This window comes from Schistocerca nitens, chromosome 2 (assembly GCF_023898315.1).
Source record: "Schistocerca nitens isolate TAMUIC-IGC-003100 chromosome 2, iqSchNite1.1, whole genome shotgun sequence".
NCBI classification, from domain to species: Eukaryota; Metazoa; Arthropoda; class Insecta; order Orthoptera; family Acrididae; genus Schistocerca; species Schistocerca nitens.
The window spans coordinates 862,942,586-862,963,630 of NC_064615.1; the positions used below are offsets into that span (position 1 = coordinate 862,942,586).

Here is a 21,045-nt window from a genome sequence, read left to right on the forward strand (position 1 = left end):
ATTCCACTATACACAACATACCAACTGGTAAATCAGGCTCCACATTCACCCATAGTGACTTTCTGGTGCCTCCTGACATATAGTCATGCGAATTAAGCCTTAATGTCATTGTTCGTGGTTTAATTAGATTGCCTTGTACAACAGACACTCCTTGCGACAGATCAGCATTAACTACATTTTTAACGGGTGCTTATTACCCCCGACCATCCCTACCATTATTTCCATAATACTGCTGTTGGTTCACACCATCCCTACTGTTATTCTCATAACACCGCTGATGGTTCATACCAACCCATTTATTCTGTGGCTGTTGGAACTGTCCCTGCAAATGCCCCATAAGCCCACAGTTTAAGTACTTGTATTCACTTCAGACACATTGTTTTCAATCCGTTACCCCTGTTACAACAGAAATTTCCTCAAATTCCATTGCTAACTTAACTGCTGCATTCAGATTCCTAGGTGTACCAGTGTGCCCCTCAGAGACATTGCTGATGATAAACCCTTCAGGAAAACATCGAATGCCCTTTGCCCCATCACTCTGTGTCAGTTCATATGCATACACATTAATTTTTGTAATATTTTCTGCAAAATCCCCCATGGCTTCATTAGACATCTTTAAATTATACTTAACTGCTAACAGAAAAACTGTGCACTAATCTGCTTCTTATATCTTTGCACCAATCCTTGCCTGAGCTGCTCAAAAGTTTCTGCCTTATCCACTGTCTCCGTGCACTGTACAAAGGACTTCAAGTCTCCTGAGAGATACAGTCTTGCTATTTGCAACAACTGTTTGTACGACCAACCCCCTCTGTCAGCCAGTGATAAGAGATCCTTCACAAATGGTAACACATCCTCTGATGACCTACTGGAAGAGGGAGTACCAAGATTCATAATAGCCGGATTTACTTCTCTGACTGCGAATTCAACAACCTCAACTCTTCTTCATTCTCTGCCAGCTTATTATTCACAAATGTATTCTCTTTTCTTAATCATGCCACCTGATCAGCTAAGAGTGCATAGCTTCCTCGCCCATGATGTCTTGTGTCCCTGATTTCACCATTGCACCACCCTTACTCATATTTACGAATTCAGCAATAACAGTCCAAAAATAAAAAGAACAGAGCACTTCGTAGTTAATAACACTACCACACTTATTTTGTATGTCTAATGATGAGCCACCTGGACTCCCCGCGTTGCCATACCATATGGCCAAAATGTTGACATGTAAAACAAATGACTATCACAGGTTCGGTGCAAGGGCAGAATACCAGTGTAAACTACACTGTGCACATCACACAGGCTGTAACAACTGATTGTTACAGTTACCCTTGAACTGGGAGACATCCACTGGTTCCTCCAACTTTACAAAAATAACTTTGCAGTTACTTACTCTCAATCACACATGTAGCACCAAAACATAAACAATAGTCTCACTCACCTCAGAACGAAGATACCGTAGGCTGCAATTCAGATGCTGCAGTGTGGGTATTGTACACCCTCCGCTGGCCACTGGTGGTGATGCCAGCTCTCCTGACAGTTCTCTGTTGTCTTGGTTGAGAGTAACATTTCATTAGACTTCAGTTACACACCTCGTCATTGACAATGCAAGGCAGACATGCCTCACCATGACATGGCAGGCAGGTAATGGCCAGCAGACAGCTAGATTCTACCCAATTGAAGAGATAAACGTGTCAGCACCTTGTGATGCTGACGTTGAACTAGCAGGAATCAAGTTACTCATCAGTCAGCCGAGGCTCTAACATCAGCAGCACTCTACTTCTTGTGCTGCAAAAGCATTCCACTGTTGAATGGATGTGCCCAAAGGACTCAGGCCTGGCTCACCTCCATTGCAGTGAGGAGAGGAGACAGCCACATATGGTCATGATCTGCTGCCTGCTGGTATGAGTAACGGTGGCAGCTGCAGAAAGCAGATCACTGGCACTGAGGCACCAAGTTCCACAGGGTGGACTTAGTGTGGGAGGCAGCTGCCCCAACCTGGTCTCGGACTCATGGCTGCAGCTGGTGGTGCCCAGTCATCTTGTTGTGTAGCGTAACCCTGCCATTGTGGTGGCACTGCTGGACTGTGAATGAATCTGCCTCAAAATTCACAGCTATTTCTACAGCCCCAGCATGCATTTGTTGCATTATTACCCAGTCACATAGCTCATAAAATGGTTCTTAACCATGGTGTGGTGACACCAACCTCCCACTCTGGCTGTTAACATTGCCCGGTGTGGTTTCACCAAGCACAGCTAGCCCATCTCTCAATCCTTGTGTGTTCATGTTGCCACAACATTTATGTTACCACACTGTGCTTACCGACCAACTGTAGCTAATGCAATGCTCCATGGTGGGATTCTTACAAATTCGTGCAAGTTTTACCTAAGACTGTGTAACAGCACTACAAAACTGTGTGGAAAATATAAGACTTGAACTTCAGTACCTCATTTAACTATCAGCAGTTTTCAGACTGAGCTAGTCAGAAGTGCCTCATAGCTCAACTCAATTGGAAAAATAGTAGAGAGATACTGCTAACAGGTGAAATCCTGAAGTTAGATAAGCTCACTTGGCAAGAGCATTGCCTGAGAAAGGCAAGGATCCAGATGCAAGTCATAGTGTAGTGCACAGTTTTAACCAGTAATAAGTTTTGAATAAATGAACATATTTGTACAAGAATGACACTATTTAAGAATTTGAATAAGGAATATTGACACTGAAATGTTTATTACAATACGTTTTCTTTCCATTTCTTTATGCAGCTCGACACTGTTTTTCATTGGAGGATTTTGTAGTGCATATTGCACTTCCATCTCTTGTCACAGCGAGTAATGAAGGTGAGTAGATGATATTTCACTCATAAACATGTATACATTAGAAATGAAAGCACAGTGTTTCATGTTTAGGTGGCAGTGTTGATGTTCTGTAAGCTTTCAGAAACAGACATCAAAATTATGACAATTTATTCTTCTGTGTACTCTTTGAGTTTGTTATTTCTTTACTGTACTCTTTTTTCCTTCTCTCTGTCTCCCTTGAGTGCTAACTGAAAGCAGAAGAAAGTTAACAGAAGCACAGGATTCAATACAATAATGACATAATTCATTCACTCGAACAACTATGCAGAACCAGCAGTTCCACTTCCAGCTCATAAATTGAGAATGGCAAGGAGTTCATGTAATAAAGGATCAACTCCCTTTGGTATTTGGCTGCCCATCTCTGAACCTTTCAAGCAACCACTGAGACATTTAACATTTTGCAGTATTTTTTGTAAAGATAGCAAGGCAGTTACGTGTAATTAAAGAAGAGAGGATATATACTCCTGGAAATTGAAATAAGAACACCGTGAATTCATTGTCCCAGGAAGGGGAAACTTTATTGACACATTCCTGGGGTCAGATACATCACATGGTCACACTGATAGAACCACAGGCACATAGACACAGGCAACAGAGCATGCACAATGTCGGCACTAGTACAGTGTATATCCACCTTTCGCAGCAATGCAGGCTGCTATTCTCCCATGGAGACGATCGTAGAGATGCTGGATGTAGTCCTGTGGAACGGCTTGCCATGCCATTTCCACCTGGCGCCTCAGTGGGACCAGCGTTCGTGCTGGACGTGCAGACCGCGTGAGACGACGCTTCATCCAGTCCTAAACATGCTCAATGGGGGACAGATCCGGAGATCTTGCTGGCCAGGGTAGTTGACTTACACCTTCTAGAGCACGTTGGGTGGCACGGGATACATGCGGACGTGCATTGTCCTGTTGGAACAGCAAGTTCCCTTGCCGGTCTAGGAATGGTAGAACGATGGGTTCGATGACGGTTTGGATGTACCGTGCACTATTCAGTGTCCCCTCGACGATCACCAGTGGTGTACGGCCAGTGTAGGAGATCGCTCCCCACACCATGATGCCGGGTGTTGGCCCTGTGTGCCTCGGTCGTATGCAGTCCTGATTGTGGCGCTCACCTGCACGGCGCCAAACACGCATATGACCATCATTGGCACCAAGGCAGAAGCGACTCTCATCGCTGAAGACGACACGTCTCCATTCGTCCCTCCATTCACGCCTGTCGCGACACCACTGGAGGCGGGCTGCACGATGTTGGGGCGTGAGCGGAAGACGGCCTAACGGTGTGCGGGACCGTAGCCCAGCTTCATGGAGATGGTTGCGAATGGTCCTCGCCGATACCCCAGGAGCAACAGTGTCCCTAATTTGCTGGGAAGTGGCGGTGCGGTCCCCTACGGCACTGCGTAGGATCCTACGGTCTTGGCGTGCATCCGTGCGTCGCTGCGGTCCGGTCCCAGGTCGACGGGCACGTGCACCTTCCGCCGACCACTGGCGACAACATCGATGTACTGTGGAGACCTCACGCCCCACGTGTTGAGCAATTCGGCGGTACGTCCACCCGGCCTCCCGCATGCCCACTATACGCCCTCGCTCAAAGTCCGTCAACTGCACATACGGTTCACGTCCACGCTGTCGCGACATGCTACCAGTGTTAAAGACTGCGATGGAGCTCCGTATGCCACGGCAAACTGGCTGACACTGACGGCGGCGGTGCACAAATGCTGCGCAGCTAGCGCCATTCGACGGCCAACACCGCGGTTCCTGGTGTGTCCGCTGTGCCGTGCGTGTGATCATTGCTTGTACAGCCCTCTCGCAGTGTCCGGAGCAAGTATGGTGGGTCTGACACACCGGTTTCAATGTGTTCTTTTTTCCATTTCCAGGAGTGTATTTTAAACTTAAAGTATAATTTTTCCCAATTATTTTGCATTATGACAAGCAATGGAAAATTAATCACTAAACATATTGTTACTGTCCAGATAACAACCGTTATTTTAAAATGAGAAATTGTTTAAAAACACAATTCATTCATGATGATTGTAATCTTCATCAATGCCATCATCAGTATCATCATTTGCTTCACATGGACACATCTTAGATGAAGTGAAATATCTAATAACGGAAAATCCAGAATGGAATGTAACAATATTGCAAAGTGGAAAGAAGGTCTTTAACAAGTCCTGCATGATTGAATTTGGGAGTGGGGCAAAAGGTGAGGCTTTTGGAAAGGACTGATATATCTGTGGGGCTAAGGCTTCTGGAGGGAAGGTTCATGATTGTGTTGCGGGTCTGTTTAGGTTCTGGACCCACAACACAGTCATGAACCTTCCCTCCAGAAGCCTTAGCCCCACAGAAATATCAGTCCTTTCCAAAAGCCTCACCTTTTACCCCACTCCCAAATTGCATTATGTCTGCCAAAGCAGAGTTACTAAACACAGCCTTCCGAAATGCCTTCACAAAAGAAGATGAAGTAAATATTCCAGAATTCGAATCGAGAACAGCTGCCAACATGAGTAACGTAGAAGTAAATATCCTCGGAGTAGTGAAGCAACTTAAATCACTTAATGAAAGCAAGTCTTCTGGTCCAGACTCTATACCAATTACTTTCCTTTTGGAGTATGCTGATGCTTTAGCTCCATACTTAACAATCATATACAACTGTTGGCCCGACGAAAGATCCATTCCTAAAGACTGGAAATTTGCACAGGTCACACCAACATTCCGGAAAGGTAGTAGGAGTAATCCACTAAATTATAGGCCCATGTCGTTAACGTCGATATGCAGCAGGATTTTGGAACATATATAGTGTTCAAACATTATGAATTACCTCGAAGAAAACGGTCTATTGGCACACAGTCAAAATGGATTCAAAAAACATCATTCCTGTGTAACACAACTAGCTCTTTATTCACGTGAAGTTTTGAGTGCTATTGACAATGGATTTCAGATCCATTCCGTATTTCTGGATTTCCGGAAGGCTTTTGACACTGTACCACACAAACGGCTCGTAGTGAAATTGCGTGCTTATGGAATATTGTCTCAGTTATGCAACTGGATTTGTGATTTCCTGTCAGAGAGGTTACAGTTTGTAGTAATTGACAGAAAGTCATCGAGTGAAACGGAAGTTATTTCTGGCATTCTCCAAGGTAGTGTTATAGGCCCTTTGCTGTTCCTTATCTATATAAACGATTTGGGAGACAATCTGAGCGGCCATCTTAGGTTGTTTTCAGATGACACTGTTGTTTATCGACCAATAAAGTCATCAGAAGATCAAAACAAATTGCAAAATGATTTAGAAAAGAAATCTGAATGGTGCGAAAATTGGCAGTTGACCCTAAATAACGAAAAGTGTGAGGTCATCCACATGAGTGCTAAAAGGAACTCGTTACACTTTGGTTACATGATAACTCAGTCTAATCTAAATGCCATAAATTCAACTAAATATGTAGGTAATACAATTACCAACCACTTAAATTGAAAGGAACACACAGAAAATGTTGTGGGGAAGGCTAACCAAAGACTGCGTTTTATTGGCAGGAAACTTAGAAAATGCAACAGATCTACTAAGGAGACTGCCTACACTGTGCTTGTCCTTCCTCTTTTAGAATACTGCTGCACAGTGTGGGATCCTTACGAGACAGGAGTGATGGAGTAGATTGAAAAAGTTCAAAGAAGGGCAGCACGTTTTGTATTAGGGGGGAGAGTGTCACAGAAATATACAGGATTTGGGCTGGACATCATTAAAAGAAAGGCATTTTTCATTGCGACGGAATCTTCTCACGAAATTCCAATCATAAACTTTCTTCTCAGAATACGAGAATATTTTGTTGACACCGACCTACATAGGGAGAAACGATCACCATGATAAAATAAGGGAAATCAGAGCTTTTACAAAAAGATGTAGGTGTTCGTTCTTTCCGTATGCTAAATGAGATTGGAATAATAGAGAATTTTGAAGGTGGTTCGATGAACCTTCTGCCAGGCACTTAAATGTGATTTACAGAGTATCCCTGTAGATGTAGATGCAGGACTTGTTAAAGATCTCCTCTCCTTCTGCCAATCCCTAAAGGGGAAACACTTTTTCGCCACCAACCCTAATGGTCAGACCCAATCAAAGACCAATATTGAACCTTGCCTGACTCAGTTCACTCTTCCATCCAAACTAGATCCATCCCCACCGCCCCCAAACCACCTCCTGTTAACTTTCCAGAATTTCTTAACCTCGAACCTTGCCTTATGCACATTCCCCAAATCACTCAACGTACAAACTAACCTTACATCCACAGAAAAAACCGCAGATCCCAACCTTATAATCCTACGTGCAGACAAAGGCTCCACCACTGTTGTTTTGAACTGCAAGGATTACCTGGCGGAAGGACTCTGCCAGCTGTCAGATACTTCCATCTACAAACCTTGTCACAGTGACCCCATTCCAGTAATCCAGCAGTCACTACTCAAATCCTTAGGCCCATCCCACAACCTCTCTCTGGAGTCCATCTCTCTACTCACCCCTACTACTCCCCGCACTCCTACCTTCTACATGCTTCCTAAAGTCCATAAATCTAACCACCCATGACACCCCATTGTGGCCGGTTACTATGCCGCCACTTAGAGAATCTCTGCTCTCATAGTCCAAACACCTTCAACCTATTACCTGGAACCTACCTTCCTATATAAAAGATACCAACCATTTCCTCCACTGACTCTCCACAGTTCCTGTCCCTTTACCACACGGTGCCCTGCCCATCACGATTGATGCCACCTCCCTGTACACTAACATTCCTAATGCCCATGGCCTTAACTGCTATTGAACACTGTCTTTCCCAACGCCCAACAGATTCCAACTCAACAACCTCCTGCCTAGTCGCCATGACCAACTATATCCTCACCCACAATTACTTGTCCTTTCAAGGCATTACCAACAAACAAATCCGGGGTAAACCTTTGGGTACCCACATGGTACCATCCTATGCCAACCTGTTCCTGTGCCATCTAGAGGAATCCTTCCTAAAAACCCACAATCCTAAACCCCTCACCAGGTTCAGATTCACTGATGAAATCTTTGCTATCTGGATCGAAGGTGAAGATACCCTATCCACATTCCTCCAGAACCTCAACAGCTTCTCCCTCATTTGCTTCACCTGTTCCTACCCAACCCACCAAGCCACCTTCCTTCAAAGATGGCTACATCAATACCCCCGTCCATATCAAACCTACTAACCACCAGCAATACCTCCACTTCGACAGCTGCCACCCGTTCCATACCCAGAAGTCCTTTCTGTACAGCCCCATGGTCATCACATCTGCAGTGATGAGCAGCCCTCTCGAAATATACTGAGGTCTTACTGAAGCCTTCACTGACCATAATTATCCTCCCAACCTTGTACAAAAACAAATCTCCTGTGCCTTATCTTTCCAGTCCCCCACCACCCCCCCAAAGTCCCACTGTCCGGCCACAGAGCAGCATTCGCCTCATAACTCAGTACCACCCAGGACTGAATCAACTGAATTACATTCTCCGCCAGGGTTTGAATTACCTCTCGTCATGCCCTGAAATGAGAAATGTACTTCCCACCCATCCCACAGTGGTATTTCTCTGTCCACCGAACCTACACAATATACTCGTCATACCCCTGTAATAGATCTAGATACAAGACCGGTCCCATGCATCCTCCCACTACCACCTACTCCAGTGCGGTCACTGACATCATGTGAAACCAGTCATGTGGTCTACAAGCTAAGCTGCAACCACTGTGCTACATTCTATGTCGGCATGACAGTCAACAAGCTGTCTGTCCACTTGAATGGCCACCGACAAACTATGGCCGAGAAACAAGTGGACCAGCCTGTTGCTGACCACATTGCCAAACATTATATCCTTCATTTCAGTGACTGCTTCACAGCCTGTACCATATGGATCCTTCCCACCATCATTAGCTTTTCTGAATTCTGCAGGTGGGAACTTTTGCTGCAATACATCCTACATTCCCGTAACCATCCTGGCCTCAACATTTGTTAGTCACTGCCCTCACCCCATCCAGCCCCTTCCCTGTTCCAATTCCAGCACTATACAGCTGTCATTCCACCACCACACCCAGTCTTTTTATTTCTCTCCTTTTCTGTTACTTCTGCTCCCCCCCCCCCCCCCCATCTCCTCCCCAACTCTCCCCTGCCCTCTGTCAAACCTACAGCACTTTACTCTCCACCACCCCCACCATACTATCCCTCCCCCTCCCCGCCCCAGCCTCCTCCTTACCACCACCCAGTCGCCACTCCCATCATGCCCTCTCTCCTCCAGCTTACTCATCATCCCCACCCCACCCCATTGCCATTCCTATCATGCAATGCACGGGTGCCGCTGATTACAGTGTGGCCTCAGTTGCCTGAGACTGCAGTCGTGTGTGTGAGTTGCGTTTGTGTGAGTGTGTATGTGCGTGTTTGTCATCAAATTTTGACAAGGACCTTATTTTCTGAAAGCTATATATGTGACAGTCTTTTTTTGTGCCTATTTGCAACTCAGCATCTCCACTATATGGTGAGTAGCAACTTTCATTTTGATTAAGTGAAATATCTGTAATAGATAGATGGTAGGAATTTCAAGAGATCCAACATTTCTTCTTCTTTGTGCCAATAAATCTCCGATTATAATACAATTAAGTGTGTGCCACAGGTAAGAATTGCCTTGGTCAGCTCTATTTTTTTCTCCCAGATTCATTTGATTAGATGTGAAAAATTAGAGCATAAGTGATTTTCCAGGCCTTCCTGACGGATCTGTTGCAAATACACTTCTCGGGTTTGCTGCCGAATTGTTATATGTAAATCCCACAGTATTTCATTGATACAACTGGTTGACATCTTCAGGTGGTGGTAGTTGCTGCTGTCACTGCTGCAAGATTCGACTGATGATAATAGCATGGGAGCACCACTTTCTTCCAACTTCAAGTGTCATCCTGCACATGCGTATTGCCTGCTCCTGACTTGATAAATTTCAGTGCCCCCATGCGATTATATCAGTCGCATATTGCAGGAGTGACAGCAGCAACTGCCACCACCTGAAGATGACAAGCAGTTGCATCAATGAAATATTGTGGGATTTACCCACTATGACCCAGAGACAAACACGAGAAGTTTATTTGCAAATACTGTAGAACATAGTTTTTAAAGTGAAACCAAATTCACTGAATCTGAAGTCATTTTGTTTCTCCATCTGTATCTCTTAGTTCAGGCAATATTATTTTTGAATTCTTTTATTGGCTGATCTAAAATCATCTTGCTTCATTGGGTAAGCAATAAAAGCAATTCTTCCATGAGCTCACTGAGACAGTAGATAGTAAATTTAGCTTTTCATGGCAGCTTCAGTATTTCTGTGGTGCAAGTTATTTTCCAAGCAAGAACGGCCAGAAATAAGAAACTTACAAACTAACCTCATCCACAAGAGGCATGCATGTATGTTTCTATTCAATCCATACGTGAATCACAAGAAGCAATGGTATGTTTTGTTGATGGAATTCAGCTCTACGAGCTTTGTTAGAAAGAAGCTATCTCTTTGAGATGTATGGATGGTTGGGTTTAATCACAAATATGTTGTAAAAATTTCCCGTTAAACAGATCATGGCAAACAAATTTGAAGTTGCATAAATTGTGATTATACTATCCAACTGGGGCTGTAGGCATTGAAAATTGAGATACTTTTTGTATTTTGAATCATAAAATGTAAAATTTATAAACTTATTCCTCCTTGTAAAAAAATATGCCTTTCAGCCTCCTGTACATGCAGTTCATGCTCAGATTTTATTTTTGCTTCCTCTGCCTCATTGGATGAAATTTCATACTCTACTCATGTGTTACGTGCACGCACCAGATTTCTGGCAATACCCCTTGATTACTGAATGAAGGATGAGGTCCATTGTAGAACATTTTGCTAGACATTTGTTCCTTCTCGTGCTTAATGTTTCTACTTAATAATGTTCCACATGCAGTCCATGTTGTTCACTTACTTTATATTCTTAATGTTCTGATTTGTAGCAAGACAGTTCCAATAAGGATTGTTAAGTCAAGTGTAGTGACTGGTGTGACATAAAAGAATGTATTGCATCACAGAAAAGTTCCCTCATCAAAACTAACAAATATGAGACAAAGTTTCCTTCAGGAGGAGAGTTATACAGAGTATTTCGAAGTCTTTGCATCAAATTTCTTTGTGTGATAGATCACGTCATGGGAAACTACTTAGAGACAAAATGTTTGATGACACTTCCTTGCAGTGTTCAGAGTCCTTTTGTATTGCTTATGCCCTTGCCTATAATCCAGTCATCTGCTCCATATGAAAGATGGTAGGCCCAGAAAAATTGAAGTTGCTGATTCTCATATAAAATATCTTTCTCCACTTAGAGACACTCTTTTTAAGCTTAACTTTTTGAAAATCACTCTTGTCAATTTACTGGTGTGGATAGTATGCAGTGCACCTGGTTAGTAGAACATGCTGGTTCAGTGAAATCTCAGGTCCCAAGGCCAGCAAATACTAGAGGATGCCTAGCATCACAGGAAGAAGTGTCAGTGAACATGTCTCGAGAGAAAAAGGTTGTTCGTTGTGACGTGATCTACACTGTGTGATAAAAAGTATCCAGACACCCCCAAAAACATACGTTCTTCATATTAGGTGCATTGTGCTGCCACCTAATGCCAGGTACTCCATATCAGCGACATCAGTAGTCATTAAACATAGTGAGAGAGCAGAATGAGGTGCTCTGCGGAACTCATGGACTTAGAACGTGGTCAGTTGATTGGGTGTCACTTGTGTCATATGGCTGTATGCGAGATTTCCACAGTGCTAAACATCCCTAGGTCCACTGTTTCCGATGTGATAGTGAGGTGGACACATGAAGGTACATGTGCCGCACAAAAGTGTACAGGCCGACCTTGTCTGTTGACTGACAGAGACCGCCAACAGTTGAGGATCATAATGTGTAACAGGCAGAAATCTGTCCAGACCATCACACAGGAATTCCAAACTGCACTGGATCCACGGCAAGTACTATGACAGTTAGGCAGGAGGTGGGAAAACTTGGATTTCATGGTCGAGTAGCTGCTCATAAGTTACACATTACGCTGGTAATTGCCAAATGACGCCTCGCTTGGTGTAAGGGGCGTAGACATTGGACAACTCAACAGTGGAAAAACGTGTGGAGTGACGATTCACGGTACACAATGTGGTGTGGGTATGGCGAATGCCCGGTGAACATCATCTGCCAGCTTCTGTAGTGCCAACAGTAAAATTCAGAGGCAATGGTGTTACACTCATGCAAATGCAACTCCCACACACATGGCCACAGTCCAAGGCCTTGGCTGCCAGAGATTGTGGTCACATATCTGTGAGTTGCATTTGTGTGTGTGTGTGTGTGTGTGTGTGTGTGTGTGTGTGTGTTGTCTAATTCTGATGAAGGCCTGTCGGCCGAAAGCATTGTTTGACAGTCCTTTTGTTGTACCTTTCTACAACTCAGCATCTCGGCTATATGGCGAGTAGCAACTATCCTTTTCATAATGTTGTCATTAATTTTTTTTCCTATCTGTTTTCTTTCTTACTTTTGGACAAATATTTCACTAAACATTTGACCTTACTTTTTCAATTTTTTTAATTGTGAAGAAGTGCAGATCATATGCTGAAAAATAATTGTAAGAACATGCCTTCCCCTTTCTGATGTGTGTGATTTACCTCCATTATGACTCTTTTTTTTCTCTTTACTCCTTCTAAAATTCAACCTTTTTTCCATTTGCGCATTTTCTGTTCTCATTGCACCCATCTACATGGGCACAATTGTTAATGATTGCCACTGCAGTGGTGTTCGGACTGGAGGTTGCTTGGTCAAACACCAGTAGTGCAAGAACTTTCAATTGCTAGTATTTGTCGGGCAGGTAGAGGAGAAGTGGTAGTGGATGGGTGTTTAGCACCAGATTATGTACCAATTATAAAGTCTCTCTCTCTCTTCTTTGGTATTAAAGTGTTTTGATTTTACTGTAAGATGTGGTCAGGGTTCTTTGGAAAAAGGTAAAGGATATTTAATATAATGTTGGTGGCACGTACATTGTGCATGCTTGTAAATGCAGCTTACGTGTACACCAATGATAATCAAAGTTGCTACATGGGCAAAAATATTAGTAAAAGCGGGTACAGTTTTGCTTGCAATGGTTTAATTGTGTTATCCAAACTCACGACTAGCACAAAAACAGTCAGAAGTAACATGAAACTATCACTGTTATTGACGGATAAATTAATTGTTGCGAAGAGAAAGGTGTAAGGATTTCTACTCGTGATAAATAATTTCATTTATATCACACTGGCTTCAGTTTGGTTAAGCATTTACTTGACAGTAATAAATTTGATTGTAGACTCAAAGATATCATGAAGCAAACCTAAGCCTTGTCACCTACTACAGTTAAATTTATCTGTGAAATTCTGTAAAAATTCTGAAAAATGAATTTTGCAAATACAATCCTGGAAATGGAAAAAAGAACACATTGAAACCGGTGTGTCAGACCCACCATACTTGCTCCGGACACTGCGAGAGGGCTGTACAAGCAATGATCACACGCACGGCACAGCGGACACACCAGGAACCGCGGTGTTGGCCGTCGAATGGCGCTAGCTGCTCAGCATTTGTGCACCGCCGCCGTCAGTGTCAGCCAGTTTGCCGTGGCATACGGAGCTCCATCGCAGTCTTTAACACTGGTAGCATGCTGCGACAGCGTGGACGTGAACCGTATGTGCAGTTGACGGACTTTGAGTGAGGGCGTATAGTGGGCATGCGGGAGGCCGGGTGGACGTACCGCCGAATTGCTCAACACGTGGGGTGTGAGGTCTCCACAGTACATCGATGTTGTCGCCAATGGTCGGCGGAAGGTGCACGTGCCCGTCGACCTGGGACCGGGCCGCAGCGACGCACGGATGCACGCCAAGACCGTAGGATCCTACGCAGTGCTGTAGGGGACCGCACCGCCACTTCCCAGCAAATTAGGGACACTGTTGCTCCTGGGGTATCGGCGAGGACCATTCGCAACCATCTCCATGAAGCTGGGCTACGGTCCCGCACACCGTTAGGCCGTCTTCCGCTCACGCCCCAACATCGTGCAGCCCGCCTCCAGTGGTGTCGCGACAGGCGTGAATGGAGGGACGAATGGAGACGTGTCGTCTTCAGCGATGAGAGTCGCTTCTGCCTTGGTGCCAATGATGGTCATATGCGTGTTTGGCGCCGTGCAGGTGAGCGCCACAATCAGGACTGCATACGACCGAGGCACACAGGGCCAACACCCGGCATCATGGTGTGGGGAGCGATCTCCTACACTGGCCGTACACCACTGGTGATCGTCGAGGGGACACTGAATAGTGCACGGTACATCCAAACCGTCATCGAACCCATCGTTCTACCATTCCTAGACCGGCAAGGGAACTTGCTGTTCCAACAGGACAATGCACGTCCGCATGTATCCCGTGCCACCCAACGTGCTCTAGAAGGTGTAAGTCAACTACCCTGGCCAGCAAGATCTCCGGATCTGTCCCCCATTGAGCATGTTTGGGACTGGATGAAGCGTCGTCTCACGCGGTCTGCACGTCCAGCACGAACGCTGGTCCAACTGAGGCGCCAGGTGGAAATGGCATGGCAAGCCGTTCCACAGGACTACATCCAGCATCTCTACGATCGTCTCCATGGGAGAATAGCAGCCTGCATTGCTGCGAAAGGTGGATATACACTGTACTAGTGCCGACATTGTGCATGCTCTGTTGCCTGTGTCTATGTGCCTGTGGTTCTGTCAGTGTGATCATGTGATGTATCTGACCCCAGGAATGTGTCAATAAAGTTTCCCCTTCCTGGGACAATGAATTCACGGTGTTCTTATTTCAATTTCCAGGAGTGTATTAATGCTTGAAAATTATCATCAGTACTCAAATTATTTGTTATGTTAATTTCAGGGTCAAGCCCAGTATTTAATATTTTAATTAAATTCCATGTAATAGCCGCCTGCGCACCATTAATACAACAACAACAACAACAACAACAACAGAGGAGGATGGGCAATCTTTTACAAACCTCACTTTAAATAATTATTTTCACGTAAATATTTCTGCAGGGAGAGAGATGTTTTGAACGAGAACAGGAGAAATCCACGTTTTACCATACGTACATCAAATACCTAGTGCGTCAGAACAGCTAAGCGACTAAATGCTTCAACAGCAGAGATAAAAGTAATATTAGATCACTGAACCAAGTCTTTTTAATGTTAATGAGATAGGATCTCCAAGGTTACGTAGAATGTATTTACATTTTATAGTTGTTCTTTGATACCAAAATACATATTTTTTAACATTTTTAACACAAAAAATATCATAATAATTATCTACTGTATTTTATCGACAGAAATACACTCAGTTGTGACCTTTCTTTACTTTCCACAGTTACATGTCTGGCACAGATTTAGTTTAATTTTTATAGAGTTTTCCAGGAGATGTCACACAATGTCCTAGAAAAATTTCCTGTCCATTTGTGTTCTTCATATGAATGAGGAAACAGCAGCTTTCTCCTGCCCTATCGGTTCTATATTATGCAAATGGCCATATCTTGTGGAGTTTTGAATCTCCATTGGTGTCTTACATTATTTTCTGTGCATATTCACCTATAACATACTGACTGACAAAATCAAATTAGTAGTAGTACTTTGAAGTTGAATTTCAGATGTTTACCCATTGCTTCCACATAATTGTTTCCCACAATATGTGTGTCTCCTGATTCAGATCTTGGAAGGAAGTAAATTCCAAATTTTATGTACCAGTGTCATTGTGGCTATTAGAGACAAAGCACCAGTACTGTTCATTGAGATCAGGGCAAGAAATCAGTCATGAAAGGATCACCATGGCGTCCGTGTCAAATGAGTGGGAACCTAAACCAAGGTAGCCAAATGGAAACTGGAACCCATTCCTCCTGAATGATTCCCTTGTCTTAGCTACTGCATCACTTTTTGTAGTCACAATATTTGCCTTTTGTACAATGTCCAAATGACTTCAAAATAATTTTGTGATAAAAAATTTGTAGTTCCAATTTTGTGCTATTATCTGGATTATTCATATTCCTTAGTTTGCCTTTGAAATAGTGATTGTAAACTTTTATATTAAAATATTCTTGCCAAAAGAAATAGTTGTGTGACCTACTAACATATTGCTGTCTTTTTGATATGTTTAAGGTCATGGTGAAGCTGATGTTGGAGCAGAAGCTTGCGCTCGACTAACATGTCACTTGCTTCTGCGACTCTTCAAGACTGTGGAATGCCCTCAGCCATCTTTGTATTCAGTTGGTGAGTAATATTTAAAAAAGCCCCATTCAATCCTCACTAAACTGAACACTTGTAGATTTATTATTGTCATATGTAAGTTCTTGCATCTTATGTATATTCTCTTTCTTGGATAGGTTGTGACTGTCATTTTCATATGTTTGTGATTACTTCAGTTTTGTGAACATTTTAGGAACATCACCACACCCAATGCCACCATCTGGGGGTATAGGTTACAATATTCACCTGAGCTGTGACAGGCATCTGTTGGCTGCTGCACACAACAATATACATGTCGGTCCTGTCCTTGCTGTACTTAAAGTGAGTCACATTACAACATTGTAGAAATAAATTGCAATTAATTTCAGTTTTTCTAAATCGTCTTCTATCTTTTTTGTTGACATTATTTAGTTATATCAGATTGAATAGACATGAGGCTCATGTTCTGAAAGTCAAAAGAAAAAGATTGAGCAATTATGGAGACTTATTTGTTAAATAATGATTATTTATTTCCCTATCGATCTTTCTGAAACTGATTCTACTCATATGAATACATTATAGTTACAACACATCAGTATTTTCCCTCAGAACAAACTAAGTAATTTTTGGTTGCCACGGCATCTAATGACAGAAGTTTTGGCAGCTATCGTTTTTCTGGGTGTAAGTAATTTAGGAACAAAGGTAAAACTCACTGAATATTGGAAGTGTTGAATCATCAGCAGGTACCTGAACAAGACTGAAAACTTGCTAGGTTTCAGACAAATTCTTTTTCAGGTAGAGTACACACAAAACTCTCTCTCTCTCTCTCTCTCTCTCTCTCTCTGCAGACTGAATATACAATTCCAGGACTGTAGATCTGCAGCTTCGCTGTGGTAAGAGGCTGTCTCAGGGGAAGTAGGAGAGGAGAGGAAGGAAATAAGGAATGGAATGGGAGGGAGGGTTGGAGAAACGTGTGTAATGGCATGGGCTGTCTCAGGGGAAGTAGGAGAGGGGAGGAAGGAAATAAGGAATGGAATGGGAGGGAGGGTTGGAGAAACGTGTGTAATGGCGTGGAGGGAGGCAGCAGGTGCATGGGGTAGGAATGCAGGAGTGTCATGCAGCACATACAGTGAAAAGGATGTGTGACAGGCACAGGCACCAGTGATTTCGGAAAGCACACAGTGAAGATGTTGTGGAGGAGGTGATTGGCAGAGGGTGATGGAACAAAGGGAGACTGCTGAGAAGAGTGTGTGGGTGCAGAATGAGTGAAGTTTGGGTCCTGGGGCAGGCTGGAAGGATGTGTGAAGCACAGGGCTAGCGGAGATTGAGGACAGGACAAGTGTTGGAGCAAGGAAGTGTTACAGGAAAACACCCATAACCTAGTTCCAAAAATATTGGTGTTTGGGGGAGAAGGATCGAGATGGCAGTTTGTAAAGCAACCATTGAAACTGAGCATATGGTGTGTGTGTGTGTGTGTGTGTGTGTGTGTGTGTGTGTGGGTGGGTGGGTGACAGGGTTCTTGGGTCCGGTCAGAGGTTTAAGTATGTGTGAGAATATGACATGGGAAACCTGTTGTAAAGCAACCATTGAAACTGAGCATATGGTGTGTGTGTGTGTGTGTGTGTGTGTGCGTGTGTGTGTGTGTGGGTGGGTGACAGGGTTCTTGGGTCCGGTCAGAGTTTTAAGTATGTGTGAGAATATGACATGGGAAACCTGTCTATAGACTGTGTTTGGGGATAGCGTCTGTCTGTGAAAATCTTAGTAAGATCTCTAGTGTACTGGGCAAGGCATTTCTCATCATTGCAGACAAACTGCCCATGCTTGGGTAGGCAATATGAGTGTGATTATTTGGTATGGAAGGGATGACAGCTATCAAAAAGCAGGTACTGTTGGCAGTTAGGGAGCTTGATATGGACAGATGTATGGATGGAGCCATCAGAGAAGTGGAGGTCAGTGTCCAGGAAGGTGGCATATTGGGCTGAGAAGGACAAAGTGGAGCAGATGAGAGAGATTGTATTGAGGCTATGGAAGAATGAGGATATGGTGTCTCGTCCCTGGATCCATATCATCCAAATATCACCAGTGAGCCCGTGCCAAAAAAGAGGTTTGACATTTTGCGTGGCTAAGAAGGTTTTCTCTAAATGCCCATAAACAAGCTTGGCATAGAAGGGAGCCGTGCAAGTGCAAGTGCCCATGACCGTGCCACAAATTTATTTGTTTATCCTCCCCTCATAGGAAAAGTAGTTATGTGTGAGGATTTTGTTAGCTATGTGTATACGAAATAAGGTGATGAGTTGAGATGTGGAAGGACATTGGAAGAGATAGTGTTCAATAGCTATGGCTGTGGGCATGGTGGATGTCGGGGTGTACATAAGTGGCATCAACAGTGATGAGCAGGGATCCAGACGGAATGAGTTGGGAATGATTAGAGCTACTGAAGAAAGGGACTTGTGTCTTTAATACATGAGGCCAGGTTGCATGCAATTTGTTGAAGGTGTTAGTCAACAAGGGCAGAGATTCTTTGGGTAGGAATACAACAAACAGCTAGGATGTTCTGTTATGGAGGTGTGCTGTGTTAGCCATTCCGTCCAATGTTCTTGGCCCCCTCCCCCAAGGAGTGGCTGCAGTGCTATTTTCAGTCCGATTGTGTTCAAATTGTCGCTCAAGACTTGGAAGAATGGCCTGAGATATTGTGTCTGTTGTCTGAGCTACCATTTCATGTAAGTCCTGGACTGTTATCTGTAATTCCATCTTTATACTTGTGTCCCTTGGAGTTTGGATGTTGCCTAGGTTATGTCCTCAGAAGATCGATCAATGGATTCCAAGCCGAGCTCAGCTGGAAACTGGTGTCCCGGTTAATGAGATTCTCCACAACCTTAATCTCAATAGATTCTTTGATGCTGCTGTTCCAGTATCTCGATGTTTGTGTTAAATTCTCAGCATCATTATACTTCATCAAATGGTTGAGTTTTAAACAATGCTCTGCAATCGCTGACTTGGTTGCCTGTCTCAGTCTGGTGTGCCTTTGCTGCTCTTTGCACTTGATGTCAACAGTCCTGGTCATCTGGCCGATGTATGCCATACCACATTCACGGGGTATGTGGTAAACACCCAGTTTCTGTAGATGCAGGTCATCCTTCACTCTCCCTCGCAGAGCCTTAATCTTGGTGGGTGGATCAAACACGCTTTTAATGTTATGTTTGAGGAGAATTCTGCTGATTTTTGCAGATATTGGCCCAACATATGGCAAATGTGCAACCTTTTGCATTTCTTATTGTATCTCTTCAGGAACCTCTGGTGGAGAAACCGGGGCAGTGCCTTTTGAACATCCCGAGAAGAGTATCCATTTTTGTAGAACACAGATTGTAGATGTTCTGTCTCAGTCGCCAAATTATCCAGATCTGACAGAGTTCGTGCCCGATGAACCAGTGTTCTGAGTACACCGTTTTTCTGTGCTGAGTGGTGGCAACTGCTGGCTTGCAGGTACAAGTCAGTGTGAGTGAAGTTTTTCAGTACACACCGTGACTGAAGGTACCCTCTCCCTTCCTCTTAACTATTACGTCTAGGAAAGGGAGTAGTCCATCCTTCCCCAGTTCCATGGTGAATTTAATGTTACCGTGGTGTGAGTTTAGATGGTCCATATATCTAAAAAAGCATTTCGGTTGATCTGGGGCCGATCAAATCTTTCCATAAACAGACTGGCCACCACTGGTGAGCATGGGTTGCCCATTGCTGCTCACTGCACAACACCTTAAGAAAATGCTCTCGCCATATGTGGGGAAGTGTTCCCATCACACTGGCAACTCAGAGGACTTCCTACAATGCCACGGACACTGACATTATGGTCAATTTGAACACAATTGGCCTGAAAATAGCACTGCAGCCGCTCCTGGGGGGAGGGGGGGGGGGGGTAAGGACTTTGCACAGAGCACCTAACACAGCACACCTTGGTAACAGAACATCCTAATTCACAGAGGGACTCAAATGATGACAATCAGAGGATAAAATGTCCAGCACAGCTTGGACGCCATTCAGAACATAATTCAGCTATATTAACAATGGATAATAACCAAAAACTACACACACAGTGTTCGGAACAGCGACAGCTAGAAGAAAACGCTACGGCCGTTGCTATTGGTCGGCGCATACCACGGACAGAGCGCCAGACACGGCGCGAACGGCAGAGGGAACACCTAGCATAACATAGGCATAAATACCGGACTCATTCCACACTGGAATCAGAATCGGACATCACTTGAAGAATATTGCGAGTCATGCAGTTGAAATATTGTGCAGGAAAGACGTGAATAACTGGCAGAGACCCGATTAATCAGCATGACAATGCCTCACCGGAAAGCCTGAAGAATTACAAAGTGTTGCATATTGGAATTAAATAACAGATTTATTAACCATTGAATATTGTGGAGCATATTCATCATACACCTGCACATCAACTTTGGATGAATTTCCTTTGGTTGTAAACATTTTGGAATAAATAATTTAATACGGAATGGTTTTCCATTTTAACTGTTTGAATGAAACATGCACAACACATGGACTTTAAAGCCATACAAACAAAACTATTCCACGTATAAAGTTAAAATGTGACCACATTGTTGCCCACATACCAACACAGCAGTAAAAAAATTTCACTTATGTGGCAGGGCAGAATCTTTCATGTTGCCCTCATAGGTGAAGAAGAGATCTTAATGTAGAGGTAAACTATTATTCGTATACCATGTACAGAGACTTTATTTGAGTGGCAGAGTTATTCAGGTATTGTATACTTTCTAATACACTATTTTGATCACTGTATTTTTATTTAAAACAAGGGATCAAATATGTTGTTATTTTATTTGGAAGCTCTCTTCCGTATGTTTCATAGTTGTTTGGCTTCATCTTTCACT

General features: G+C 43.7%; 1 protein-coding gene across 1 annotated transcript in view; it reads left to right on the top strand.

Moving 5' to 3' along the window:
- The window catches only part of LOC126237131 (mediator of RNA polymerase II transcription subunit 12), a 400,411-nt gene that overhangs the window by 198,143 nt on the left and 181,223 nt on the right, over positions 1-21,045 (top strand). Inside the window, exons 22-24 of the mRNA XM_049946952.1 lie at positions 2,760-2,834; positions 16,073-16,183; positions 16,353-16,480. Coding sequence (XP_049802909.1) covers positions 2,760-2,834; positions 16,073-16,183; positions 16,353-16,480 — 314 coding nt within the window. The remainder of the gene's footprint in view (positions 1-2,759; positions 2,835-16,072; positions 16,184-16,352; positions 16,481-21,045) is intronic.